The sequence below is a fragment of the Rhodotorula graminis genome (assembly GCF_001329695.1).
Source record: "Rhodotorula graminis WP1 unplaced genomic scaffold RHOBAscaffold_16, whole genome shotgun sequence".
Lineage (NCBI taxonomy): Eukaryota > Fungi > Basidiomycota > Microbotryomycetes > Sporidiobolales > Sporidiobolaceae > Rhodotorula > Rhodotorula graminis.
Genome location: NW_017264943.1, coordinates 350,450 through 377,273, shown reverse-complemented (window position 1 = coordinate 377,273; position 26,824 = coordinate 350,450). Strand labels below are relative to the sequence as shown.

General features: G+C 67.4%; 7 protein-coding genes and 1 non-coding gene across 8 annotated transcripts; 5 read left to right on the top strand and 3 right to left on the bottom strand.

Annotated features, from left to right (window-relative positions):
- Nucleotides 1-1,545: 1,545 nt before the first annotated feature.
- On the top strand, nt 1,546-2,954 carry RHOBADRAFT_32347 (uncharacterized protein; the record flags this gene model as incomplete). The annotated part of the gene is made up of 7 exons (XM_018413025.1): nt 1,546-1,548; nt 1,720-1,897; nt 1,963-2,072; nt 2,146-2,399; nt 2,477-2,554; nt 2,631-2,761; nt 2,854-2,954. The coding sequence occupies 7 exons, from the start codon at nt 1,546-1,548 to the stop codon at nt 2,952-2,954; spliced, it is 855 nt and encodes a 284-aa protein (XP_018268302.1).
- Nucleotides 2,955-3,191: 237 nt separating this feature from the next.
- On the bottom strand, nt 3,192-4,500 carry RHOBADRAFT_47095 (uncharacterized protein; the record flags this gene model as incomplete). The annotated part of the gene is made up of 4 exons (XM_018414927.1): nt 3,192-3,693; nt 3,807-3,930; nt 4,020-4,059; nt 4,300-4,500. 4 exons carry the CDS (start codon nt 4,498-4,500, stop codon nt 3,192-3,194), a joined length of 867 nt encoding a protein of 288 aa, XP_018268301.1.
- A 1,069-nt stretch (nt 4,501-5,569) lies between these two features.
- RHOBADRAFT_47094 (uncharacterized protein) lies at nt 5,570-7,078 on the top strand (the record flags this gene model as incomplete). The annotated part of the gene is made up of 5 exons (XM_018414926.1): nt 5,570-5,800; nt 5,960-6,129; nt 6,199-6,391; nt 6,471-6,595; nt 6,712-7,078. 5 exons carry the CDS (start codon nt 5,570-5,572, stop codon nt 7,076-7,078), a joined length of 1,086 nt encoding a protein of 361 aa, XP_018268300.1.
- Nucleotides 7,079-8,752: 1,674 nt separating this feature from the next.
- On the top strand, nt 8,753-9,773 carry RHOBADRAFT_56063 (uncharacterized protein; the record flags this gene model as incomplete). The annotated part of the gene is made up of 2 exons (XM_018418164.1): nt 8,753-9,207; nt 9,286-9,773. 2 exons carry the CDS (start codon nt 8,753-8,755, stop codon nt 9,728-9,730), a joined length of 900 nt encoding a protein of 299 aa, XP_018268299.1. The 3' UTR covers nt 9,731-9,773.
- A 580-nt stretch (nt 9,774-10,353) lies between these two features.
- Nucleotides 10,354-14,854, bottom strand: RHOBADRAFT_39688 (uncharacterized protein). Its single transcript, XM_018413644.1, has 14 exons — nt 14,787-14,854; nt 14,659-14,706; nt 14,474-14,527; nt 14,302-14,403; nt 13,852-14,220; nt 13,505-13,772; nt 13,037-13,426; nt 12,329-12,972; nt 12,201-12,256; nt 12,042-12,122; nt 11,765-11,968; nt 11,143-11,680; nt 10,818-11,055; nt 10,354-10,748 (listed from the first exon to the last, which is right to left on the bottom strand). Exons 1-14 carry the CDS (start codon nt 14,796-14,798, stop codon nt 10,453-10,455), a joined length of 3,300 nt encoding a protein of 1,099 aa, XP_018268298.1. The 5' UTR covers nt 14,799-14,854; the 3' UTR covers nt 10,354-10,452.
- A 417-nt stretch (nt 14,855-15,271) lies between these two features.
- Nucleotides 15,272-16,810, top strand: RHOBADRAFT_56061 (uncharacterized protein). Its single transcript, XM_018418163.1, has 4 exons — nt 15,272-15,830; nt 15,908-16,063; nt 16,138-16,227; nt 16,416-16,810. The coding sequence occupies exons 1-4, from the start codon at nt 15,308-15,310 to the stop codon at nt 16,760-16,762; spliced, it is 1,116 nt and encodes a 371-aa protein (XP_018268297.1). The 5' UTR covers nt 15,272-15,307; the 3' UTR covers nt 16,763-16,810.
- A 155-nt stretch (nt 16,811-16,965) lies between these two features.
- Nucleotides 16,966-17,056, top strand: RHOBADRAFT_t130. The gene has a single exon. It is a non-coding gene; the product is annotated as a tRNA-Ala (tRNA).
- A 3,605-nt stretch (nt 17,057-20,661) lies between these two features.
- Nucleotides 20,662-26,398, bottom strand: RHOBADRAFT_56060 (uncharacterized protein; the record flags this gene model as incomplete). Its single annotated transcript, XM_018418162.1, has 16 exons — nt 20,662-20,786; nt 20,871-21,065; nt 21,157-21,367; nt 21,434-21,667; nt 21,747-22,006; nt 22,085-22,231; nt 22,303-22,448; nt 22,533-22,671; nt 22,741-22,802; nt 22,870-23,296; nt 23,376-23,588; nt 23,682-23,991; nt 24,136-24,661; nt 24,741-24,843; nt 24,936-25,104; nt 25,197-26,398. The coding sequence occupies 16 exons, from the start codon at nt 26,396-26,398 to the stop codon at nt 20,742-20,744; spliced, it is 4,389 nt and encodes a 1,462-aa protein (XP_018268296.1). The 3' UTR covers nt 20,662-20,741.
- Nucleotides 26,399-26,824: the final 426 nt, after the last annotated feature.

The following is a 26,824-nucleotide window of genomic DNA, read 5'->3' as shown; positions in this document are numbered from 1 at the left end:
CGTCCACACGCTGCCCGCTGCCCCATGCTCGTCCTCTAGACCGGCGTACGGCGACCGCGTCGTAAACGGGTTCGAGTCTGCGCGCAAGCGAGGCGGCGTCAGTGCGCGCGCTGACCAAGGGGGAGAGAGCGAGAGAGAGAGACAGACGACGCACGGTTCGAGCGCGCACTGCCACCGCTCCACATGCTGCCCTCGCTGCCGCCGTTGAGCCCCGCAGGCCCGACCGTCGCCGACCTGGCGTGGCTCGCAGGGCGCAGCACGCCCACGCCGGCGCGCGAGCCCGCACCCGAGCCTGCATGGGCAGCGAGCGCCGCCGACCTGCTGCGGAGGAGGACGTGCGGGGCGGGGCGCGCCGCTGTCGTCGGCGCCGCGCTCGGCGGGCCGTGCGCCGAGAACGGGTTGGACCGGCTCGAGGGGGCGTTCGAGGGCGAGGTGGGCGAGCGGACGAGGGTGTGGGGCAAAGGGGGCGAGTGAAGGACGGCGGGCGGCTTGGAGCGGGGCGAGAGGGCGGACGAGCCGGGGAGTGAGGGGGACGAGTGCCGCGAGGGGTGCGACGGCGGGCGAGGCGGAAGGACAGGCGCTGCGGCCGCGCGGGGTGGGACCAGCTTCAAGGGCAGACGAAGCGCGGTTGGTCGAGGGCGAGGTGCGGCTGTAGACGAGCCGGGCGTGAGTGAAACTCGGGCAGAAAGGCTGAAAGAAAGGGAGCGACGAGCGCACCGGCGTCCTTCTTCTTGCCCTGCGGCGTTCCCGCCACCTTCTTGCCCCACCCCATCTTGTCGCTCAGCACCCTCAGCTGCGCGACGACCCACGTCCACGCCGCGACGAACGCCCACCTGACGTCGACGGCCCTGCCCGCCTTTGTCACCCACTCTGGCCATTCCGTCTCGGGCTTCCTCCCTCCCGCATGCGCCCACGCCCAGCGCTCGTTGGCCCAATCGCTGCCGCGCATGCGGACCCTCGCGCGCTCGGTTGAGCGCTCGAGCGCCGGCAGGAACCAGGTGAGGACGAGGACGAGGGCCTGGAGGAGGGTGACGAGGCCCGGCTGGATGGCGTACGAGGCGTAGTAGGCGGCCCAGGTGGCGTAGTAGGCGAGTGGGCGCAGGGTCGACTGGTACGGCGCGAGGTACGGGCCGAGGGCAAAGCCGGGCATGGTCGGTGGGAGGAGAGAGAGGGACGAGGGCGGACCGAGGGGCGCGTGTGGTTAAGCGGAATGTCCGCGGGCTCGGACAGGAGCGAGTCGGGGACGGTCTCGCTCGCGGGTGGCGGTAGCGAGTCTACCGAGTCGCCAAGCGCCGCGAAGAGCGCAGACAAGCGGCGAGAAGCAGAGGCGAGAGTTGAGGAGGAAGCGCGAGGCAGCGAGGTGCGTGGCGGCTTGGCGAATGGCTGCACATTCCTCTAGGCGTCCTGAGAGCAGGTGCCACTGCAGCTGGAGCGGGTCTGGAGGGAGAGGAAGCGACGGCGAGAGGCGGACCCGACCTCGAGCTCGGCGGCGGAGACGACCCAGGCCACCTCGCTCCTGACACCTCTCGACCACCACCAGCCACCATGGTGAGCACCTGCACCTGCTCAGCAGACCTCTACCGAGACCCTCGAGCTGACCCTGCTGCGTCCCGTCCTCGCCACATCTCGTCCTCCTCCTCGACCCATCTTCATCTCTCGCTTCGACCACCACTCTCCCCACCGCCTTGGCCGTTCGTGCGACACACCCATCGTCATCAGCTTCGTCGTCAAGCCCGCCAACGCCGCGAGTTCCTGTACCAGAAGTCGCTCGAGCAGAAGGAGCAGCAGATCTGGCAGCGCAAGCAGGCCGTCAAGGACCTCCTCGCAAAGGGCAAGGAGGTCCCGCGAGGGCACGGTGCGGGTGAGCGCGAGATGCGCATGGACGCTGCGCAGGACGGTGCGCCCCCTCCTCTCGCTCTCCCCTCATGTCCTCCTCCTGACCCTCGTCCCCACCTCGCACAGAGCCGCTCACCCACATCGACGACGAGTACGCCCAGGCCGGCATCGACGACCCGCGTGTCCTCATCACCACCTCGCGTGACCCGTCTTCCAAGCTGCAGCAGTTCGCCAAGGTGCGCCCCCTCGCCCGTTCCCTCTTCGCCAACCCGCTCGCGAGCTCACCCAGCCACCCGCCCACCTCTGCAGGAGCTGCGCCTCTGCGTGCCCAACTCGACCCGCATCAACCGCGGTAACTACGTCATGACCGAGCTCGCCGACGCGTGCCGCGCCAACCAGATGACGGACCTCATCGTCGTGCACGAGCACCGCGGCGTGCCCGACGCCCTCATGCTCAGCCACTTCCCGCATGGCCCGACCGTCCTCTTCACCCTCACGGGCGTCGTCTTGCGGCACAGCCTCGGCGGCCTCCAGGGCACCACCATTTCGGAGGCGTACCCTCAGTGCGTCCCCTCGTTCCCTCTCTCTCTCTCCTCGTCGAGCGTTCCCTCACTGACCCATTCTCTCTCGTCGTGCGCAGCCTCATCTTTGAGGGCTTCGGCTCCAAGCTCGGCAAGCGCGTCCAGGACGTCCTCAAGTACATCTTCCCGGTGCCAAAGTGGGTCCAGCTCTCGCACCTCTCTCGGGTCCACCTCTCCTCCTCGAGCTGACCCTGCACTCGCCCGCCCCGACAGAGAGGACGCCAAGCGCACCATGACGTTCGTCAACGAGGGCGACTTTATCTCGTTCCGGCACCACGTCTTTGTCAAGACGTCGCACAAGGAGGTCCAGCTCGCAGAGGTCGGTCCGCGGTTCGAGATGCGGCGTGCGTCCTCGCTCTCTCTCTCTCTTCTTCCCCTCTCTTCTCTCGCGGTCATGATGGCGCCCAAAACTGACTCGAGCCCGACGAGCGCGCAGCGTACGAGATTCGCAACGGCACGATCGAGCAGCAGGAGGCCGACGTCGAGTGGGTCCTGCGGCCTTACATGCGCACGGGCCGCAAGCGCAACCAGCTCTAGGGCGTATCTCTCGTCGTCCTTTCCGCCCGTCCTCCCTCGCAGTGCCCTCTCTTCGCATAGAGCTCCCTCTCGGTCCCTCCCTCGCCCATGTCCCTGTTGTACCGACCACGCTCCCTCTTGGCTGCCTCGCGCCGTCGAGCTGCACTGTGTATCATCGTCTCTCGGTTCCCTCTCGTCGTCAGAGAGTAGGAGAGAATGAGAGGCAATCGGCGCTCGTTCCTCGTCCGCTCGAGCAGGCTACGCCGCGCCCTCGTCAACCCTGCGCTTCTTCGCCGCGCCCTCGCCGTCTCCCTCTCGTTCTGCGCCCGCCGCCGTCGCACCCTCCTCCTTCGCCGCCGATCCAGGCCCGGCACGGTCGCCCACGCCCCGCTTGCTCCCTGCGCTCGCGGCCGCGCTCGAGCCCGCCGAACCCGCCTCCTCCTTGGCCGGTCCTGCGCCGCCCGTCGACGCAGCTGCAGTCGCGTCGCCATTCTGACCGGCCGAAGCCGGTGCGGCGGCGGAAGGCGTGGCGGCGGCCGGCTTCTTCTTGACGACGAGGCCCGGGAGCGTCTTGCGCTTGCCCTTCTTGGGCACCGTCGCGGCGGGTTTCGGCGCAGCGACGCTCGCGGAAGTCGAGGTGGAGGTCGGGGCGGATGCGGTGGGCGGCAGGGCCGAGGTGGACGCGGCGGGGAGGGGAGGCGAGAGCGAGAGGGCGGCGGCGGCGGGTGGGGGTGCGGGCGCGACGCGCTTGTGGACGGCGCTGCGGGCGTGAGCCAGGGCGCAGTGTCAGTACCTGGACCAGGAGGAGATCCTGAGGCGAGGCGGATGCCAGCTCGCGCCGCGAGAGTCGCACGACCGGGACGAGAGACTCACGCCCTGAACCCCTTGAGCTCCTCGAGCTCGAGGCGCTTCTTCTCGCGCTCCTCCTCGTTCGTGTCCTCGATCATGCTGTCGAGGAACGAGATCTCGTCCTCGTCGAGCGCGCGAAAGTGGTTCTCTGCGCGTGCGAGGGAGGGGACAAAGGGTTCGTGTCAGCCAGGTGGACGAGCGAGCCGAGGGCGAGGTGGCAGAGGACAGGGGACGCACTGAACTTGAGCTGCTCCTCGAACGCTTCTTGCTTCTTGCTCTGCGGGCGGGACAAAGTGCGAGCGTCAGTTCCGTGCGCGGGAAAAGGGGACCTGAGCCGGGCGACGGTGCGGCTTCGAGCGAGTCCGAGGGAGGGCTCTGCAAATGCACGCTCGACAAGAGGGCCCTCGTTCGCGCTTCCTTGCAGGCTCGCGTCCCGCCTGGTGCTGCGCCTGCGCCGCCGTGCGCTCCCCCACCTCGGACGACGCAGGGCAGGAGGGGAGGGAGATGGGGGGCGCACCTTGTTCTCCTGCAGCTTCTCGAACAGGCTCCTCGGGTCGTACGTGCCGTCGTCCTCCTGCTTGGGGGGCTCCTCGCCGATGCGCGCGTACGCGGCCTTGAACTCGGCCTCGCGGCGCTGCTTGGCCTCCTCGAGGGCCGCCGACGAGACGAAGCGCGACGCGACGCCGCCGGTACCGAGAGCTGAAGGGGCGTCGGACATGGTGCTCGGGCGAGAGTGGCCGGTCCGAGCAAGGCGGAGCGAGAGCGTGCGAGGAGAGCGAGGCCGCGAGGAGGAGCCGGGGGAGAGTTGGCCCGCTGCCTTACACCGCCTCGCCCCTGCTGGGCCAAGGCTGAGCTGGCTGTGTACCACAGAGCTCTGCATCCACAGCTCTCCGACCTGCGGGCAACCGTGCGGCGTGCGGCGTCCACCTCCTCCCCCTCGTCCGCTCATCAGCTCCTCGATCTCGCGGCACGCGGCGACCTCGCCAGCCTTCTTCGAGCGGCACAGCGGCATCGCACGCGTACTCGAGCCGTCGACCGACCGTCGCACGCGTGCTCGGTGAGGAGCGCAGGCGCGGCTCATCGGGCGGCTCTCGGTTCGCTCCCTCTCCGGACGCCGGCGGCTGCTTCGCTCCTTCTGCTCGAGTTGCCCGACCGCCTTCTGCTGCGGCGAGTCTCGCGGGACTGGAGCAGTGCGTCTGCGCTCGCTCGGCTGCATCGGGGCGCTCGGCGCGCTCAACGCCGACCGCGACCGTCAGGCGTCGGCTCGAGCCCAGCTGCGGGCCGGGCGTGTTCCGTGCACCATAACGCACAACCGAGCGGCAGGTGCATCGGGTCGACTCGCCGCTTTCGATGCGCCCGGCTCGCGGGAGGTGCTTTCGCTGCTCGCCCGGCTCAAGCTCTGCCAGGCCGTGCGAGGCGCCTTGCTCGCTCTCTGCTGCCTCCTTTCCGGCTCCTTGTGCACCTCGGGCGCGTCGTTCAGTCGATCGTTGAGCTGGCAGAAGAGATGGAGCCGGAGGACAAGGTGCGAGCGGGAAGCTGAGGAGGCTGGTCGGCGAGGAGGCGAGCAAATCGAGAACAAGTGCGAGTGACGCGGCGGATAGCTCAGATTCGTTCTTACTGTTCTCTCGTAGCGTACGACGATGAGAGCGCACTGTACAAAGAGCGAGCGCAGCCGCAGTCTCGGAGTTTGGCTCGAACCGGAGACGACGCGTCGCGCTCGCCTCACCTCTCCTCCCCTCCCTCCAAGCTCGCGGTCCCCTCCGACTGCCCGAGCGAGGTCATCCACGATGCCCGCCATCCTCTCGTCGGCCCTGTCGCTACCGCCAGCGACCCGCGCCCTCACCCTGACGCTCGTCGCCGGGTCCCTCCTCTTCCTCCTCCTGCGCCTCTCGGTCACGCCGCACGACCTCAAGAGCATCTTTGGCGCCACGGGCGACGTGTCGCTCGTCTTCCCCTGGCTCGTCTTGGTCCCGGGCAAGGTCTACCGCGCACCGTGGACCTTGCTCACCTCGGCCTTTGTCGAGACCAACCTCATCGAGGCGAGTCCCCTCTCCTCGTCTTCTCCCCCTCCCCCGATGAGAGCGTGTTGCGAGACAGCGGCACAGTCGACCCCTCTGTGCTCCAGCACGCTTGGCGCCTCGACCCCCTGACTGACCCGCCGTCCTCTCCCCTCGCAGTTCCTCCTGTCGGCCCTCACCCTCCCTCTCGCGGCACGGTACCTCGAGCGCGTCTGGGGCGCAGTCGAGGTCCTCAAGTTTGTCGTCGTCACCATCGTCGCCTCCAACATCATCACGTGCGTCGTGTCGGTCGTCGAGGCCATCGTCCTCGGCAACAAGGAGCTCTTCCTGTGCGTCCTCTCTCTCCCTCTTCCTCTCGCGCCGACGGTCAGACCCACTGAAAAGACACTCCCGCGCAGCTATGGCACGAGCTACCACGGCCTGATGGCGCTCCAGGTCGGCTTCCTCGTCGCCTTCACGCAGCTCATCCCCGAGCACCAGGTCCAGATCTTTGGCGGCCTCGCCAAGGTCCGCGTCAAGTCGCTCCCGATGCTCTACGTCACCTTCTCCAACATTGCCTGCGTCCTCGGCTACATCTCGCCCTACATCCTCGTGCGTCCACGCTCCCTCCTTCTCGTATCTCGCGCGAGCTCGCTGACCCGCCCTCTCTCCCCCTTTCCTCTCGATGCAGATCCAGTTTGGGTGGCTCGCCGCTTGGTTCTACCTGCGCTTCTTCAAGTACAACGAGGGCGTCGACTTCCGCGGCGACCGCAGCGAGACGTTCGCGTTCCACAACTGGTTCCCGCCCTTTATCCAGTGCGTCGCGCTCTCGCCACTCGTTCCTCGCGGCAGGGTCCGGGTCTCGCACCTGGCCCCTGCCGCTAACGCGTCGTTGAAGGCGGGACTAACTCTGGCCCAACCCCCTCTCGCAGGAAGTACGTCCAGGCGGCGGCCGGCTTTGCGTTCTCGCTCGCCGTCAAGTTCCACGTCCTCCCCGCGTGGGGGCTCGACCCCGAGTCGGGCGTGCCCGGCTCTGGCTCGGGCTACACGCAGGTCCCGGGCGGGCAGCGCGCCGAGGCCGAGCGTCGCCGGCAGCTCGCGCTCGAGGCGCTCGACCGCCGCATGCAGGCCCCGTCGTCGTCGTCGGCCAACGGCGCGGCGTCGACGGGCCTCGAGCCCCAGGCGCAGGGTGCGCCCATGGCGTCGCCGGCGCTCAGCATGGCGGGCAGTGTCGGCGGCGGGGCGCCGAGCCCGGGCTTGGCCAAGGGCGGCGCGGCGCTCGTCGGGGAGGACAAGTAGACGCGGTGCGAGGCGGGAGGAGGCGGCGGCGAGGGACGGCGCACGAGACGGGAGGGCTCTCGTTGTAGGTCTCGAGTTGGGAAACGTACTCATTCAGCATGTCCTCGGCAACGTCTGGCTGCGCTCGAGAGCTCGGCGAGGTGCTGAGAGGCTCGCGCTCGTCGCTCTCTCTGCTCGTGAAAGCTTGCGGCGCACGACATGCAGAGGGATCGTGACGGGAGTCTCGCAATGACAGGGTGCGCTACAGCTGCCCTCGCTCGCTCCAACTTGCCACGACCTCCGCTCGCGAAGAGTTGCAGCCCCGCACGAGCTCTAGAAGGCCGCTGCGCAGGAGGGGGTGGGTCGTGGTGGTAGATGAGGGGTGTCATGCCGGTCTGCCAGCCTGCTTGGGGCCTGTAGAGGTCGAGGGAGGTCGTGGTCGAGTGCGGGGAAGGGGGAGAGCCATGAGGCAGACAACACGACGGCGGCTTCGGGCGGCGTGGTGGCGCGGTGGTAGCTGTTACTTAGTGTCTCTGGACGGCTCGAGAGGTGCAGCAGCTCAGAACGAGAGCGTCGCGGCGGCTGTTCGCTGTAGGAAGCGGCCCTCGCCTCCCATCATCGCCTCCACCTCGTCGCCAGCTCGCACAGCAGCTCAGCCAGGCTCTCGGCTCTGTGCGAGTCCTCTCTCAGCTACCCGGCTGCTTCCCCGTGCCGCGCAGCCTGCCGGTGTGCCGCCTCGTCGAGCTGCGCGTCGCCGCCTCGCGCAACCACCTTCTCAACCCTCAGCACTCGCTCGCAACAGCCCGTACGACCCTCTGCCGAGCCCAGAGCCACCCTCGTCACCGCCTAGGCGCCCCGACCTTGTCCCTCTGCCGCGCCGCCCTTCCGCCCTCGCCCTCCCCTCCTCTCCCGACCCCGACCTCGTTCGGCTCTCGACGACCGCCGGCCCCCTCAAGCGGTCCCGCCGCTTTCGCTCGACTGGTCGCGCGATGTAGAAGGAGAGGCATACCGCGTGGGCTAGCTTCTGTGCAGGGAGACGGCACCAGAGTCGGTCGGCGGGTGCAGCAGCTCCTTGCAGGCGAGGGCGACCTTGTGCGTCCCTGTCCGCCACTCGTTCCGCCCCGCATGCGCATGACTGACTCGTAATGCCCTCACAGATCCGGCGGCGGCAGAGTCGTCCTTGGAATAAGACCTCGTTCTCCCTTCAGGCTCTCCTCGAACGTCCTGCTTCTCGTCCCGAGCGGCTCGTGCTTCGCTCCGCAAGCGGCGGCTCTGCGAGCTCTGCCGACACCCGTGCGCGACGAGGCGTCGAACGAGCTGCGCTTCGCCGTCGCCGCTCTCGCTGCGCCCGAACCCGTCGAACGCGGCTCCTCGTCATCCGCTTTTCGCTCGTCGAGGGGCCGAGACGAGCCTCGTCCCTTCGTCTCAAGGACAAGGTTCAGCCGGGCTCGGGCACGAGTGCCAATGTCGACGCCGCGCTCGAGTTTGAGATGGCGATCGACGGGCTGACCTGAGGTAAGCCGAAGCCCGCCCTGCTCGTTCAGCTCGTGACCATTCGCAATGCTGACCTCCTCTCTCCCCAGTACAAGAGCGAGCTATCGACAGTCGTCCTTCTCTCCCTTCCCTCACCACCTGCACCCGCACTCGCACCCGCACCGCGCACGCACCTCCTCGCTCCCCCCTCAACGACCGACCATGTCCTCCTCTTCGACCCGCCTCATCAAGTCCGTCGCCCTCGCCGGTGCCGGCAACCTCGGAGCCTCCTTCCCTGAGCACCTGCTCGCCGAGGGCTTCGAGACGACCGTCCTCACGCGCGCCGGGTCCAACAAGTCGTTCCCGGCCGGCGTCAAGATCAAGGAGGTCGACTACACGTCCGCCTCGTCGCTCGAGTCGGCCCTCGAGGGCATCGACGCCGTCATTGCGACACTCACGGCGTACGACTCGCAGACTGAGCTCATCAAGGCGGCGGGCAAGGCCGGCGTCAAGCTGTTCGTCCCGTCCGAGTTCGGCAACGTCACGACCAGCCTCAAGGAGGACGCGCACCCTGCGCTCGCCGGCAAGGGCGTCGCTCATGGCCAGCTCAAGGAGGCGGGCCTGCCTGCGGTCCTCGTCTTCGCCGGTCCGTTCCCCGAGACCACCTTTGGCGTCCCGTGCGTCCCTCTGTCTCTCTCTTTCGTCCCGCTCGGTCCTCGACGAGTCGCCTGACCCTCCTCCTCCGTCTTCGACAGCTCCTTTGGCGCCAACTTTGCCGAGAACAAGATGACAATCTTTGGCAAGGGCGAGACGCCAATCTCGTGGACGACCCGGCGCGAGATCGCCCGCTTCACGGCGCACCACCTCGCGACGCTCACGTCGCTCCCGGCCGTCGGCGAGCCGACCATCCTCCGCCTCGAGGGCTCGTCGGCCTCGTTCCTCGACGTCGTCGCCATCTACAAGCGGCTGCACCCGACGCGCGAGCTCGACGTGCAGCACGTCCCGCTCGAGCACCTCGAGAAGGCGGCCAAGGACGTCGAGGGCGGGTTCCTCGAGAGCCTCGTCGCGTACCTGCTGCTCTCTTGGGAGCAGGGCTACGGCAAGACGGACGAGGCGGGCAAGCACGAGCTTAGCAAGTGGGACGAGTGGAAGCCGCAGTCGCTCGAGGAGGTGCTCAAGGAGCTCACGGCCGACCTCTGAGTAGCTCTCTCTCGGGCCTTACTGTAATACTCTGTGTATGACGCTCGAAACCGTGCGCAACGAGAGAGAGAGGAGAGAAAGCTCGAAGAGCGAGAAGGCGAAAGACTCGGCGCCGCTCCCTCTCCTCCTCCCCGCTCGTTTGAACCCCTGGCCTTTTCTACGATGGTACCTAGAGGCACTGCAAAAGAGACGCGCTGCCACTGCGCCACAGCCCCAGCTGCTGGGAACCAGAGGAGTAGCAGAAACACCCACTCGAAAGTCGAAAAAGCCGGTCGGATCGCGAGGAGGGCCGTCGACGAGGACGAGGCCTGCGCCGGCCCGCACGCTCGCTCTGCCGCTCTTTCTCATGCTCTCGCAGACGCCGGCAGTGCGAGAAAGGACAAGGCTCCGCTGCAAAAGACTCGACCCGACGACCTTCTCAAAACAGCCGCCCGAGCACGCTCTCGAGCTGGCCCTCGTCCCGCCGCAGCTTCTTGCTCACGTCCACCGCCTCGCGCTCGTCGAGCACGCCTTACGGTCGTCCGTCGGTCTCGAGGACCGCTCACTCGAAGCGCTCGAGCAATGTCGAGGTCCGAGCGGACCTTCTCAAGTCGAGCCTCTTCGAGCGAGAACGAGGAAAAGAGAGAGTGCAAACAACCCTTGAGATGCAGACGAGCAGGTACAGGGACGATGAGAGAGAGTGCAACTATAAATCTTCGTGCGAGCGCGGCGCAGGCCCGCGCTCAGTACCTCGTGTGCTGCCCGCCGTACCCGCCGCCGTACCCGCCCTGACCCTGGCCCTGACCGCCGCCCTGGTACCCTCCGTACCCACCATAACCGGGAGGAGGAGGCTGCTGAGGCTGGCCGGGGTAGCGAGCGCCGCCCGGACCGGCCTGAGGCGGCGGGGGAGCGTACCCGGCGCCGTACGCGGCGGGAGGCGGAGGACGGTACCCGCCGGGCAGCGGCGGCGCCATGTAGCCGGTCGGGGGGCCGTAGCCGCCGTACGCCTGCTGAGGCGGCTGTTGAGGCGGGCCTTTGTCTGCAAAGGAGCGAAGGAGGGATGCGGGGAAGGGTTCGAGCGTCAGGACGCGCTCGATCGGACGACGACGTCGACGAGAGAGAGAGCGAGACGCACAGTAGCCACCTCCTCCGCCGCCAGGGTAACCGCTGTAGCCCGCGTACGGGTCGCGGCCGCCGTTGGGCGTGCCGTACCCGGTCGGCGTGCCGTACCCGCTCCCAGGCGTGCTGTACCCGCTGCCGTACCCGCCCTGCCCGCCCTGACCGCCGCCGTAGCCACCGCCGCCGCCGTACCCGCCTCGCCCACCTGCGCCGCCGCGGTTGTCGACCTTGGCAAAGCCCGGGCCCGACTGGTCGCGCTGGCGCATGGCGTGGAAGCCGTTCGACTCGGTGCGCTCGCCTGCGCCGCGACGGACCTGGTCCTTGTCGTACGGCGTGAGGACGTTGCGCTCGAGCTTGGCGCCGGGAAGGAGGACCGAGCGGTGCGGCGTCTTCTGCGGCGGGAACGAGAAGCTCGCCGAGATCGACTCGTCGTTGACGATGTCGGGCTGCGACGGGAGCGGCGAGTCGAACGTGCTGCCGGGGACCGACTCGTCGGGAAGGACGGCGCCGGCAATGCCCTTGCTGCGCTTGGTGTCGAGCGGGACGGGCTCGGACGCCTTCTTCTTGCCATACAGGCCCTCGAGGTAGTCGTACAGCGGGTGCTTGCTGCCGACGATGATGGCGTCGGTGCCGAGCGTGTTGCGGTAGTGCTCAAAGTCGGTGAGCTCGGGGTACTTGGTGTCCATCGCCTCGAGGAGGCGCTTCTGGTCGATGAACGGCAGGAGCGCGACGCCTTGCCACAGCATCTTCTTGCCGTTCATGTCGATGTGGAACTCCTCCGGGTAGAAGTCGAGGATGGGCGAGTCCTCGCCGATCATGAGCTGCTGGAACGGCTCGGGCAGGTGGATGCGACTGCAGGCGCCGAGGAGTGTGAGCGCTCGGACCTCGACGACGAGCAGGCTCGAGACGAGAGAGAGAGAGGCGACGGGGACGCACCTTGCGGCCGGGAAGACGCCCATGAGCTGCTCGTAGGGCTTGAACGGCTGGCCCTTGTCGAACTTGATGTCGAGGCTCGCGAGGTCGACAAAGTCGCTCGCGAACGGCGAGAAGTGGTACGGGTAGTACCACTGCCACGACGGCGTGCCCTGGTAGTAGTACTCAAGGACCCAGCAGAGACCCTCGACGTAGCACTTGACGACCCTGCGGGCGAGGAGGGACGAGGGAAGGGTCAGTCGACGAGTCTCGAGGGAAGGAAGAACGAGGCGGGACGCACTTCTTGCGGAACTCGGCGTCGCTCAGCTCGACGCCAAACTTGCTGCGGTAGTAGCGCTCCTTGTAGCCGGGCTCCCACAACCTGGACAGGGCGCAAGACAAGGTCAGGTCGCTGCCGTCAAGGACGGCTCAGAGAGAAGGAGGACGTTGCGCGACGCACTTGACGGTGTCGTCCTGCTCGACGACGTTGTTGCCCATGAGCTTGAGAGGCGGTGGCTCGCGAATGTTGAGGCCGGCGACCATGGCCGGCTCGGGCGCCGTCAAGCTGCTCTCGAGGAACGCGTTGACGCTCGCGTCGTCCTCGCGCTCGCCCGCCTCCTCGTCGGCGGTCGTGTCCTGCGACTCGACGGCGTCGGTGTCGGCGGTGCGCTTGGTGCCGCGGGGCGACACGTCGACGTCGCTCGAGGCGAGCAGCTCGGCCTTGAGCTTGGCGGCGGCGTCGGCGTTGCGCGCCGCCTCGGCACGGCCCGCCTCCTCGGCCTCCTGCTCCCTCTGCATCTCGGGGTCGTCGACGTCGTCACCGGCGGCGGCGGCGGCGGCGGTCGGCGCGTCGGTCGAGCTCGGGTCCTCGTCGCCGGCGAGCTGCGCCTTCATCATCTCGGCGGCGCTCAGGTTGGCCATGCGGAGCGCCATGCGGTTCTGGACGATGCTCTTGTTGCCGCCCGTCATCGCCTTGGCCGCCTGGTCCTTGTCCTCGTCCTTCTTGGCCTCGTCGGCCGCCCACTGCGGCTTGGTGGGGAGGCCGCCCGGGCCGGGCGCGGCGGCGGTGACGGCGGCGGTGACGGCGGCAGTGCCGTTGGCGTTGACCGGGACGTACTCGTTGACGGGCGGAGCGCTCGCCTGGATCGAGCGGGCCGAGCGCTGCTGGGGCGTCTCGCGCTGCTCGCGGTCGATGCGACGGCGCTTCTCGGTGCGGTCCTGGCGCTCCTCGGCTGCGGGCGAGCGTGCTGGTCAGTCCCAGGTGGAGGAAAAGTGGCAGAGAAAGCTGGGACGCACCCTCGCGACGTTTGCGGAAGATTTCGTCCTCGCGCATGGCGAGCTGCTCGAGGATGATCTGGGCGCGCTCGAGGCGGACCTTGCCGTGCTCGGTGAGGTACCCGCCCATGCGGTCGAGGTTGGTCTTCCAGATGTTCATGAGCGTGTCGATGGCGCCCTCGCGGATCTCGAGCGACGGCAGGTGCGGCAAAAAGTCGTTGCCGACGAAGAAGATGAGGAAGACCCAGTCGTCGAGGGCGCGCTCGAGCGAGAACGGGAACGAGTGCGTCGGTGCCGACAGCTCGACGGCGAGGTACTCGCGCAGGACCGCGACGTCGAGGAAGATGAACGGCTTGGGGACGCTCGGGGCGCCCTTGGGCGTCAGGTCGGCCTCGGGCTTCTTGACCTGGCCTGCGAGACGATGAGACGTGAGCCACTCGACCCTGTGGGCTCGACGCCGAGAAGAGAGAGAAAGAGAGCGCGACGCACCGGTGCACTGGCTCGAGTGGTGCCCGGGCTCGCCGCAGCGGTGGCAGCCGCGCTTCTTCTTGTCGTCGGCGAACACGTCCTCGCGCAGGACCTTGAAGTGCGGCTCGTGCGTCGCGAGCGAGAGCATGATGAGGTCGGCGTCGAGGCCGTAGATGACGTGCTTGGTGTTGGGGTCGTGCGAGGGTTGGACGCGCTGACGGCGGATGAAGTCCATGATCTTGTGCTCGCCCTCGCCGGGGACCGACGCGTCCGAGATGATGACCTCGAGCTGTGGACATGTGCCCGGGCGTCAGTGTCGGCGGAAAGAGGGGCGAGGCAGAATAGGAGAGAGAGAGACGAGGACGCACCCCTGCCCAGCCAGGGTCCTCGTTGAGCTTCTTGCGAACCCAGTACCGCAGGCTCTTGGCGAGGAGGTCCATGAAGGGCGTGCCCGGCGTGATGGCGTTCGAGTCCCAGCCCTTGTCGTTGCGGTACTCGTCGCTGACCTCCTTGCCCATGGACTCGAGCTCCTGGATGGCCCTTTGGCGGTCGTCCTCCTTCTCCTTGGCCTCCTGCGCCGAGCGGAAGCGACGCGAGCGCTGCTGGTTCATCTTGGCGCGAGGTGCGACGCCGTCGATGGCCATCATGAGGAGCTTGCGCGGGCGGACCATGGCGACGACGCGCTCGGTGTAGAGGAAGACCTCGAGCATCATGTCCTCCTCGGTCTTGGGTGCGGGCTGCGGGCAAGGTTCGTGGATCAGTCGAGTGTGCGTGAGAGAAGGGGGCCGGCGAGCGAGGCTGAGGGAGGAGAGACGCACCTTGCCCTCGGGGTGGGTACAGGGATGGACGATGCCGTTCATGTCGAGGTACAGGCAGTCAAACTCTTCTCCGTTCGGGTTGGGGCCCGACGTATCGACAGGCTGCGCGCAGGAGCCCGTCGTCAGTCGCCGGGCTCGGGAGAGGAGAGTCGCAGGGCAGAGGGGGACGCACAATCGTCACCTCGACGCCGTCTCGCACGACCGTCACCGGGTGATCCTCGACAACCTGTGCAGCAATCAGAGTGAGCTTATACCGCAGGGTAGCGCCAACGCGTGTGTCCCGACCTGCGTTCCCCCACCTCAAAGGCCAAGAAGGGGAGGGCGATGTGCGGAGATGAGGAGGGAAGGGGAACGCACGTTCGACACAATACGCGGGTACCGCCTCGATAGCCACCGGAATAGAGCCTGGGTCGGGGAAAAGAGCTCAAGGTCAGCGGCGTTCCGAATAGAACGCGAGGAAGGACGAGAACGAAGTTGGGACGCACAGGAACACCCATAGCAGCGAGTTTTGCTCGTCCGTGTAGTACAGGTAGTGACGCCGGTGTAGATGTCGCTGCGGATCAGGGAAGCTGTCAGTCCGTGGTCCCGAGAGAGAGATGAGGTTGCTCGCCGCGCCCGTCGACAGAGAGGCGTCGCCAGCCGTCGCCGTCCCGCCAGATGCCCGACGCATGCCCATGCACTCCCTTGCACTTCTGCCCGTACCTCTCCACGGCTGTGATGGCGAGAGGGTGGCGCGACGATGCCGACGGGTGGAGCGGCCGGTCGGCGGAGTTGGCGTGCGACGACGACGGCACTTGCGGATGCGCTCTTTGGCGCGAACGAGAGAGAGCAGGACGGGCAAGACTCACGGGCTCTCAGAAGAGCAGCTAGCCGTGGAGGAGAGCGAGAGAGCGGACCCCTCGCCGTCGACTCTCCACCGCTTCCCAAGCTCGACCAACGCTTGGTCTCGACTACTCCTGCCGCACCTGCTGCCGAGCCACAGAGCCGCACCGACACCTGCACGAGCATGCCTCGCCGCCACAGCATGCCCGCACCTGGGGCCAAGCCCGCCAGCAAGCCCGCGCCCTCTAAGAAGAAGCGCACCTCGCTCCCTGCACCGCCTCAACCCTCGACCTCGCAGCAGACGCTCGACGACGACGAGCCTCGAGTCACCGAGCCTGCCGACACCCGCTTCGCCGCCTTCCTCGACGAGGCCGACGGCGACCACGTCGAGCCGGCCGTCGACCAAGGCGACGACGGCGAGGCCAACCTCGACGAGGATGCGGCTGCTCAGCACGGCGGCGAGGAGCCCGTTGCAGAGCCTCGAGCCGCCGACGACGAGCTCGACGAGCGCGCCCTTCTCGCAAAGACGACCCTCCCCGCCCACCTCCTTCCGCGCTCCATGTCCGGCGGCAAGAACGCCAAGACGCCCGGGCTCGTCTACCTGTCGCGCATCCCGCCCGGCATGGGTCCGGGCAAGGTCAAGCACCTCCTGTCGGCGTTCGGCGAGGTCGGGCGCATCTACCTTGCGCGGGCCGACGCCAACAAGGGTGCGTTGCCGCTCTCGCTTTCCTCCTCGTCTTCCGCCACGAACGCGACCCTGACTCGATGCCGTACACGCCTGCAGAGATCTCGGCACGCAAGAAGCACAAGCAGCGCGAGCGCCACCAGTCGCACAACTTCAAGGAGGGCTGGGTCGAGTACCTCGACAAGCGCGTCGCTCGCTCGGTCGCCGAGATGCTCAACGCGCAGACGATCGGTAAGTTCTTCTTCCGCGTTCCAGGTCAGTCTCGACGAGTGCGACAGACCGAGCGCGCGGTCGCTGCAGGTACCGTGCACTCACTCCTCCTCGCGCAGGCGGCAAGAAGTCGGACCGCTGGCACGACGACGTCTGGACGATGAAGTACCTGCCTCGCTTCCGGTGGGACCAGCTCAGCGAGCAAGTCGGTGCGTCTCTCGTTCCCCTCGGTGTCTCGTTGGCTTTCGGCGTCTCGAGCGCTCACGGTCCTCGCCTTTCCTTTCCACCTCCCCTCTCCTCCAACCGTCTCGCCCGCCACCGTCGGACCCCTCCGCCACCCTCCTCGACCCCGCACCGTCGTGCTGGACGCCTCATCCCCTCCCCTCGACCTCAACAGCCCTCGAGCGTGCGACCCAGACCTCGCTCCTGCGCTTCCACCTCTCGCACTCCAAGACCGAGCAGGAGGCCTACCTCTCGGCCGTCGAGCGCGCTCGTGTGGGCAAGAAGATCGAGGAGAAGGCGGCCTCGCGCGCGCAGAGCTCGGGCGCCAAGGGCGGCAAGGGTGGGGCCGCCGGAGCAGGAGCAGGAGGGGCAGCAGCGGGCGCCGTCAAGGGCGAGGGCAAGGAGGCCAAGGCCGGCGAGAAGAGGAAGCGGGAGTTCCGGCAGCGCGAGGCGGTGGACGTGAGCAAGAAGCTGCGGCGGGACGAGGGCCAGCTCGAGAGCGTGCTCGGGCGGCTGTTTTGAGAAGGTCGTCGGTTCGAGTCTTTTGCAGCGGAGCCTTGTCCTTTCTCGCACTGCCGGCGTCTGCGAGAGCATGAGAAAGAGCGGCAGAGCGAGCGTGCGGGCCGGCGCAGGCCTCGTCCTCGTCGACGGCCCTCCTCGCGATCCGACCGGCTTTTTCGACTTTCGAGTGGGTGTTTCTGCTACTCCTCTGGTTCCCAGCAGCTGGGGCTGTGGCGCAGTGGCAGCGCGTCTCTTTTGCAGTGCCTCTAGGTACCATCGTAGAGAAGGCCAGGGGTTCAAACCCCCTCAGCTCCATCCTTTTTTTGCTCCCTGAGCGCGGCGCCACACCCTGTCGCCATGGAAAGCAGCTTCGTTGGCGTTGTGGTTGAGGCTGCCTCGTTAGCCCCGCCGGAGCGCTGCAACCGCGCCGATGCTGCGCCGCAAGTGTTGGCCGAGAGCTCGCGCTCGAGCCTCTTCCGTCCGAGCTTCGTGGCTGCGCGCCGTGCGCTATCCCCAGCGACGATAGGCAGCTGAAGTCGGACTGGCTTCACAAGAGTGCAGCACTGCAAAGCCTGCTAGAACGACACTTGCCCGCGCTTTGCTCGTCGCTCCGCTCCTCGCCTTCCGGACGGCGCCTGCTGTCGCGTCCAGGCTCTCCCGTGTGCTCTCTCTTGATCTGGACGAGCTGGATGCTCCCTTTCGAGCGTGCTAGAGGCTGGCTGTCTCTCGCTTGACCGGCACAAAAGATGCCATGCTGGTCGAAAAGTGCAGCCAGCAGGCGCGCACGGGCCTCTCAGCTCTCAACAGGTGCCGAAGCGCTCGACAGGGACTCAAATTGTGCATAGACACGCATCGGAGCTTGCTCAGTGACGCCGTGCAGCCGTGGCGAGGCGAGGAAAGGAGAGAGGTCGGGAGGAGGCGAGTCGCCGGCGCGCGCGCGCCCCACTCGCGTCGCTTCCTCTCGCGCTCTCGCCTCGCCTCCTCGCACTTATGGTGCGCCGTGGGTCTCTAGGCATGCAGCAGAAAAGGCCCGAGTCGCTCGCGTTGACCCCGAAGCGATCCGAGGCGAGGGTGAAGGAGGAGGACCGAGAAAGCGAGCGACCGAGTGCGTGTTGCGCGCGTTGTCAAAGTCGACCTTTCCTTGCTCAAACCGGCTCAGGCCATGGCTCGATTCTACTCAACTGCCACCGCCCCGTGGAATCACGACGTCTCTGCCTTGCCTAGTCTTGCCTACAGAACTTCGTCGCCACAACGACACAGGAGTACGAGCAGCGCGAAGTATCGCTAGTCGGCTTATGGTGGCCCCGGGATAAGAAATATCTCGCGCTCGGTACTCCGCCGTCAACCCACCACCTTACGCAACCTGGCCAGGTTCGCTCATCTTTTTTTCGCGTTGGCCTCCCGTTGTGCCTCGTTCTAGCGGCGGGTCGAGCCTCGTTCTGGCGGCGGGTCGAGTTGAGAAGGCCGGCTCGCGCGAGAAGCTTTCCTCTCCTTGCTCCTCCTCTCGAGCTCTTCTCGGCTCTCGCTTGCGACGATCAATGCTCAGAGAGGCTCGGAAGCGACGGCCGACCGTCGGGAGCCCGAAGAAGGAGCGAGGCAGGCTCGAGTGTCGTCCACAGGGTCGCTCGGGCTGAAGGAGGACGGGCTCACTCGCTCTCGCTTCCACCTCTCGCCTGAGCTGCTCGACGCTCGCAGAGAAAGTCGTTTGACAGGTCTGGGCTCGAATCAGAGCGCACGACGAGGAGCTGGGGGCGGTCTCCTGAGCAACTGTGCGTTTGAGAAGGTCGGCGCGTGCGACAGGCTGTCCTCCTTGCTGCTTCTCTAATGCTCGTCTTGGCTCTCGAGGCGTTCGTACGAGCTTGAAGTTCACTCGGCGACCGGCTCGAGACAGCGCTCGCACGAGTCGAGGCGGAGGAGGAGGACGAGGAAGACGAAGCGAGCATTCTTGCAAGCATGCCTCGCTCTCGCTCAATGCTCCGCTGCTCGTTCGACCTTTCGGGACGAGTACTCGACGTCGGGCACGACCCCTCTCATCTTTGCTCGATGTGCCCGCCCGAGTCTGCGAGGGCGAGCGGGAGGAAGAAAGTGCAAAGAAGCGCCGACTGGCCGCGCACTCTCGCGCTCTCTCACACGCTCGCGGCCGAACCGAGCTATGCGTCAACGACACGTTCGAGCTCGCGCAGGGACGCTGTGTAGCTGTGACGAGGCAAAAGAGAGAAGGAGAGCAAAGTGGGGAGGTGGGGACGAGCCGAGGCGCCGCGGCGCGCGCGCCCGCCTCGTGTCGCTTCGTCTCGCGCTCTCGCCTCGCCTCGTCGCACTTATCGTGCTCCGTGGGTCTCTAGGCATGCAGCAGAAAAGGCCCGAGTCGCTCGTGACCTTCCCAAGTCGAACCGAGGCGAGGGGGAGGCAGGAGGACCGAGAAGGTGACGACCCGAATGCGTGTTGCGCGCGTTGTCAAAGTCGACCTTTCCTTTGTCGAACGAGCCGGGTTCATCGGCTCTCTCTCATCGCACCACCGGACGGCCATTACATACTGCCTTGCTTAGCCTTGCTTACAGCAGGCCGTCCACCTGACATAGTAGTGATCTCGAGGACTCCCTCGCCGGCTTGGTGCACCGGTTTGAGGCGGAAGAATCGCAGCGCACTACGAACGTCGAAGTTGGGGTTCGCGCCCCCCATCTTTTGCTCGCGACGTCGACCTTTTGCTGTCGAATACGAAAGTGGGCGCGCTTCGCTATTGTTTTTTGCAAGGGTCGACGTTGCTACTCGTGCGCTCGGCGAGCCGCTCTGTAATCTGTCGCTCGAGCCTTCCCTCTGTTGCAATCGGCGCTGTAACCAGTCGCGCTCTCGTCGTACTCTGCTCGACAGCTGCTCGTCGACGGCAGCGACTCGGCGCCGTCCTCGAGTCGCCGCTCGTTCGAAGCTGGCTCACTCTAAGCTGGCTCGCTCGAACCCGGCTCGCACGGACCCTCTCTCTCGAGCACGCATCCCTCGCTTTTGCCAGCGTCCGGCGACGTGCTCTCGACAGTGCACACGCTCTGCTGCGCGTTCGCTTGGCACGCCATAGTGCTCCCGCGGGGGACGGGCAAGGAGCAGGTCGTGCGGCTCGAGAAGCGCAGGCGCGTGCGACCGACGGACGTTCCCTCGCATGCGGACGGCCTCTCGCGCCTCCTCAACTCGCCGCGTCGTAAAGCCGAGGTTCGCGCGAGTGCAAATCGGCGAGTGCACACGAGAGCTGCCAGACGCGCGCGAGGGGGAGCTCGTTTCCGAGCCTGACGTGGCGCCAGACGTGCGTCCGTCCGTCGACGGACCACCATGTCTGTGTCTGCGGACAGTTCGCGGACGGCTCTTCACAGAATGGCTCTTTCGTCGCGGCTCCTCGCAGCGTCAAGCCTGGTCGGGTCGTGACCTCCAAAATTTTGCCACTGCAACAACGTCGGCTGCGTGGCCCAGTGGCTACGGCGCTGGTCTTCGACTACAGGCTCGTAAATGGCTCGCAATGGTCAAGGGGCTTGTAATGGTCAACCAGAGATCGTGGGTTCGAGGTGAGAAGGTCGGCGCGTTCCTCTCCTCGAGCTCTTCTCGGCTCTCGCTTTCGACGACCGATGCTCAGAGAGGCTCGGGAGCGACGGACGACCGTCTCGAGCCCGAAGAAGGAGCGTGGCAGGCTCGAGTGTCGTCCACAGGGTCGCTCGGGCTGAAGGAGGACGGGCTCACTCGCTCTCGCTTCCATTTCTCGCCTGGGCTGCTCGACACTCGCAGAGAGAGTCGTTCGACAGGTCTGGGCTCGAAACAGAACGCAAGAGGAGGAGCTGGGGGCGGTCTCCTGAGCAACTCTCCGTTTGAGAAGGTCAAGGTTGCTCTCGTTTGCGAGCTCGAGCTCGACCGGTACGCACGTTCGCGACAGCTCTCGAGAGCAACACGAGGAAATATTGCTCGCCGTTGCACGTCCTGCGTACTCGCTCCCACCTCGCTCCGTTCGTGCCCGAGCACGAGTTCCTCAGTCGTCCGCCATGCCGCCAGTCGGGTCGAGCGAGAAGAGCTCCTGTGAGTCGGACCAAGCGCGAGTTAGTCTCGGACACGTGGGAGAGCGCGACGTAGAAGGAGAGGGGAGAAACGCGGGACGCACGATGAGGTACTCGTTGTACTGCCGCCGATTGCGGTCACCGCTCGCGCTCAGAGGCCCGCCGTCCGCACCGTTCGGGCCTGCCGGGATGCCGCCGTCCTTGGACGACTGGTCGATGCCGCACTGCAGGTTGAGGAGGGCCTTGAGGTCGTCGAAGTCGTAGTGCGCCTGGCCTTTGCGGACGAGGTCGAGCATGGCCTGCAGGTGAACGGCGACGGTCAGTCCGACCGTCGATACCGCGCACCGAGGGCCGACAGAGGAAGAGAGACAAAGAGAGAGGAGGGCGCACCTTTGGCCCTGCGGCAAAGAGGTCCCAGAAGCGCCGACTGCGCTCAAAGTCGACGTCGAGCGGCGTGTCGCCCAGGTTCTTGAGGTTCTGCTGGAGCGCAAGGATGTTGCGGAGCATCTTGGCCTGGCCGAACTTGTTGGCAAGGCGGATGTAGCGCGCGTTGTGCACGAGCAACTCGTCCATGAGGCGCGACAGGCCCTCGAAGATGTATCTGCGGGCGCGAGCAGGGTCAGGACACGCTCTCTCGGGCTCGAGCGAGGGGAACGAGTTGACGCACCTGCGCTCCACGTCGGCGAGCGTGCCGGCGGCGATGTCGTCGCACTCGGCGAGGTCCGAGTTGAGGTCGACGACGCTCGGGTCGGGCTCCTGGATGTCCTCGGCGAGTTGATAGACGCCGTCGCGAGTCGCCTTGTCGAGAAAGTGCATGGCGCGAAGGCGGATCTCGAGGCGGAGCGTGAAGAGGACCATGTTGGCGAGCTGGCGGTACGAGGTGAGGAGGTCCTCGAAAGGGCTGTTGCGCGGCCGCCTGGGTCAGTCACCGCCGCACGAGGCTGGACGACAGACGCAGAGAAGAGGGAGAGGGGACGGACCGAGCCATCTCGCTCGTCAAAGGCAGGACGAACCCGTCTGCCCCCGTCTCGCTCCCGCCCTCGCTCGGTCCCGCACCGGCCGCCACACCCTCCTCGTCCATCTCCCGGCTCGCCAGAGAAGGGCTCGCGTCGGAGCTGCTCGCGAACGAGTAGCCGCTCTCGCGCGGGCGGCGAGAAGCCGCGGCGAACCCGTTCGTTGCCGGGCTCGCGACCGCCTCGCCGGTCGCCTTGAGCGCCGAGACGTGCAGGATGAACCAGTCCTGCGGAGCGAAGGACCATGTATGTCAATGACCGGGCTCTGCGCGACCGCGAGCGAGAGAAGTGAGAGAGAGACGCACAAGGCTCGAGTACAGGGTCGCGAGTGCCCAAATCTTCTTGCTCGGGCTGATGAGGTCGTCCTCGCGCACGCTCGCCTTGCGCTTGCGGTCGAGCTCGATCTTGGTCTCCTTCTCGAGCACCTCGCGCAGCTTGGTCGAGTCCTTGGGCTGCAGACGGTGACGGCGCGTCAGTCGGGCGGCCAGTCGATCGAGACGAGGACAGAAAGGAGGGAACGGACCGAGACGCCACGCAGCTCTGTGAGGCAGGCGTGAAGCTCGGGCATGTCGGCCCATGTCGCGGCGAGCTTGAGCGGTCCGAGCGTCGCGGTCGGCGTCGTGCCGCCGAACGAGCCGTTCGAGTCGGGCGCGTCTCGGGCGGTCAAGTCTGCGCTCGACAGGGCCGCACTCGTCGTCAGTCTCGAGAACTTCGAGTCGAGGGTGAAGGGGAGGAGAGGAAGGAGGGACGCACCCTTGTAGCGCTCGAAGCACCGCTGGTAGAACTGGTGGATGACGCTCACGATGAGCTGGCTGTAGTTCTCGCGGTGGAACGGCGTCGCCCTGAGCATCGAGCACAGGGACGAGATGAGGAGCATGAGGTTGGACACGGACTGCGAGCGAAACGCAGAGGAGGGTCAATGCGGGACGAGTGGACGAGGAAGGAGGGTCCGAGGACGCACTCGAACGATCGGCACGCGCGAGACACGCTTGTAGTTCGGGTCCTCCTGGAACGCGTCAATGCCTGTGGGAGGGTGCGACGTCAGGGACCTGCAGGAGGATCCAGAGAGGGAGGGAGGACGAGGACGGACCGCCGACGGCCTGGTGGAACACGCTCGCGACCTTTTCCTCGAGCTGCGGCAGGAACGTGCGCAGGACAAACTCGTCGAGGAACCCGCCAAAGCCCGTGCTCGCGTTGGTCTCGTCCTCGCCCATGAGCCCGCCGGGCATGACCTCGCGGACGCGGTCGAGGAAGGCGAGCGTCGGGCCGAACAGGACCGAGACGTTGAAGGCGTCGGCGGGCACGAGCGCCTTGTGCGTGCCGTTGAGGCCCGAGCTGCGCCCGGCTGACGGGTCCATCGAGGCGACAATCAGCGCCGAGGTGGTCGTGGTCGACGGCGCGCCGTCGGTGATGAGGCCCGGGACGGCCGACTTGATGGCCGCGTTGAGCGAGTCCTCGTGCGCCTTGAGGAGGGCGTGCGACGACTGGAGGTCCGAGTCGGCGAACTTGAACACTTGCTGCAGGCAGGGGAGAGGGGACGACCGTCAGGGACCGCTCGAGGGGAGAGACGACCGGGCGGACGAGAGCTCGACGCACTTTTGACCCGTCCCTCGGCCGAGGGAAGCGCAGGACCTCGTTGACGCTCGCGATCGGGTTGCGGGCGCTGACGGTGCCGCTCTGGTCGTCGGTGAGGTAGTCGTGGAGGAGCGCGCGGACCTCCTGCTGGACGGGCTTCCACACGTGGAGCAGGGAGAATACGAGCGACCCGCTCCAGTCCTTGATGAGAGAGCCCTCCTTGAAGTCGCGACGCTGTGTGAGAGGATGTTCTGGCGGGTCAGGGCCTGTCTCTCGGGGCAGGGGAGGGAGGGCGAGAAAAAGGGGAATTGCTCGTCGAGCACGCACCTCGGCGATCCTTGCTGCCACCTCGTAGGCGACGCGAAACCCTTGAAGAACAGCGTCCATCTTGCTGTACAGCGTCCAGAACAGATCCCGCAGCGTCTCGACGCTGCTCGCGAGCGTGTTGGTCTCGCTGGCGCTCAGGCGCAAGAGGGCGGCGACGCCGTCGGTCGTCCACGAGCCGGTTGCCGCCGATGATGAGGAGCCGAGAGGGTGAGAGGAAGAGGCGTTCGGGTTGGGCGATGGCGGGTTGAACAGGGAGGAGGTCGGTCGGTTGACGCCGGCCGAGCTGGCGAACGTCTTGGACGAGTCGTTGCTGCGGACGTCGAGGGTCGTGAGCACTTTTCACTGCGCCGCACACGAGGCACGTGCGCTGCGGATAGAGGAGAGAGAGGCGGCGAGAGAGAGAGAGAGAGAGAGAGAGAGAGAGAGAGAGAGAGAGAGAGAGAAAGGGACGCACCGTTCCTCGACCTCGTCGACTGTCGCCTCAACGAGCGCAAACATCTCGCCTTGGACCCTCTGCCCGAGCGCATCGACCGCAAAGCCGAGCTTGCCGAGGGCCGACAGGCTTTCGAGGAGCATCTCGATGTAGCTGAAGCTGTCGGCCTCGGGGTTCCTCCTCCTCTCCCTCGCCCGCCGCCGCCGCGCACCGCCGGCGCTGTCCGAGCCGCCCGCCGCCGACGCCGAGCTGCTGTCACCCGACGTGCCGAACGTCTCGCCCGCGCCGAGCGAGGCGGACCCGCCGAAGCCGAGCCCGTCGTCCTGGTCGGCCGCCTCGTCAGGCCCGAGGAGGAGGTCCTCGACGACCTCGTCGAGGGTCGGGTCGGCGCCCGACGGCTTGAGCGCGAGGTCCTGGAGGAAGCGCTGGAGCTTGGACAGGCGCGGGAGGCGGGCCGTCGAGCGGCCCGACATGCGGGCTTGGGCGTCGCCGGCGGCGGCGAGCGAGGCGGCGGCCTCGGCGTCGTCGCCAAAGTCGACGAGCGGTACTGCGAGGGAGAAGGAAAAAGGAGAAGGGGGCGGGCGAGTTAGTGCGGGCGTCGCATCGGGCGAGACGAGGGGACGCACAGGACGTTTGGCCTCGGGTGTACGGCTTCCACCGGACGTCGGTATAGAACGACTTGAGGTAGAGGTGGTTGTGGAGCTCCTCAATGAGGATCTCGAGGACGACCTGTGCGGCACGAAGAAGGAGCACCGTCAGTTCGGCTCGCTCTCGTAAAGCGAGGGGGGCGGGACAGGGAAGGCGGGCGGCGCTGGACGCACCCCTTCTTGAGCGACGGCCCAGGCGCGAAGGTCGGCAAGCGCCCCGATCTCGAGCAGGTCGGGCTTGTGGAGCGCCTTGACCGAGCGGACGAGGAGGACGACGGCGCTCAGGAAGCGCTTCTCGGCGAGGAGCGCCTCGAGCGACGGTGGAAGTCGCAGAAGCGAGTCGCTGTTGCGGGCAGACAGAGTCAGTGAGACTCGGATGGGGCACAGAGGGCTCTTTGAGAGAGTGAGGACGCCGAGAGAGAAAGAGGGACGTACATCTCGTCGAGGAGCCCGCCCATTTCCTCCAGCATGCCCAACCTCGCGTACATGCCCGCGAGACCCTCCCTGCCCTTGCCCTCGAGCTTCTCCCTCGTCCCGCTCAGGTCGGTGCGCATGCCGCCGATGAGCTTCTGCGCGCCCGACAGGGCCTGGAGCGTCGCGTTGTGCGTCGTGATGGCGCTCTCGAACGCGCGGTGCGGGTCGGCGCCGCCGCCGGTCGCGGCCGTGCCCGGTGCCGGGTTGAGCGCCGGCGAGAGCGTGCTCTTGATGGCGTTGTCGAGCTGCTGCTTGAGGCGCAGGAACCCGCTCAGCTGCCGCCCGCCGCCGCCACCGCCGCCGCCGGCCATGTTCTCGCTCGGCCGCCGGCCCGCCGCCGCGCCGCCCGAGTCGAGCAAGTGCAGCGCGAGCTGGACCGGGTCGAAGTCGGGCCCGTCGAGGTCCGACTCGCCGTCGAGCTGGCCGGCGAGGCTCGTGCCGCGAACGAGCGCGGGCCACTCGTCGCGGACGCGCCGCAGCGCCTCGTCGACCTCGCGGAACGCGGCCGTGTCCGGGTAGTCGTCCGGGCTCAGGACGGCGCGCTTGGGCGCGAGGCCGCGCTGCGCGCTCGAGAGCTCCTCCTCGGGGCTGCTCGCGCCCGAGCCGGCGCCGGCGCCGGCGCGCTGCGACGGCACGTCGAAGCCCTGGTCGGCGAGCCCGCCTCGGCGACCGTCGGCGCGGCGTGCACCCGCGCGCGAGAAGGCGCTGATGGCGTCGCTCAGGGCCGACGGGACGACGAGCGAGTCGGGCTCGGGCGAGCCGGCGCGCGACGACGAGCTCGACGAGGCGTCGTCGTACGCGTGGTGGCGGTCGTGGTCGAAGCGCGGGCTGCTGCCGGACGGGATGGGCGACAGGCGCGAGGCGGCGCCGCCGCTGCCCGAGGCGAACGGGGCGGCGGTCGACGACGAGGTGGACGCGCCGAGGTTGGGCGACAGGTTGGGCGAGTTGGGCGAGTCGACGCCGCCGCGGCGCAACTGGTCCATCATGCGGCGGTTCTTGCCCTCGGCGCTCGGGGCGGGCGCGCTGACGCCGATGCGAGGTGGTGCACCTGGGAAGCGACCCGAGTCGCCGGCGCCTTGAGGGGTCGCCGGGCTCGGGGTCGCGCCTGCGGGTCGCCGAATTGAGCGCTCAGGACGGGCTGGCGGTGGTGGCGGGCGGTCCATGACGGGGCGAGATGGGCGCTGGCTGGTGAGGCGGCGGAGGTGGGGAGGCGCTCCAAGGGGCGCTCGCGGCGAGAGCGGATGGGCGCACGGCTGGACCGGCTGATAGATGCCGATCAAGTGGCTCGAGTGCTGTCGCGAGGCTGCCCGAGGTTGTCGTGTCGAGCGAGGTTGACCGACGCGTGTTGGTGGGGAGCGGCGGCGGCAGGCGAGGGGCTGAGGCACAGGCACAGGCCGGGTCGGATGCGGCGGGTGCGGGCTCAGCGAGGTGACGTGGTGCTCTGGCTCGCGATGTGCGAGCTGGCAGGTGGGTGATGCGAACCGCGAGCTGTTGGTCTTCTCGCTCGTCCTCCTCTCACTCGCTCTCGCGCCCGCCGGCCACCAGCTTGGACAGTCGCGCCTGCGCAGACCCTGCAGCATTTGTTCGGC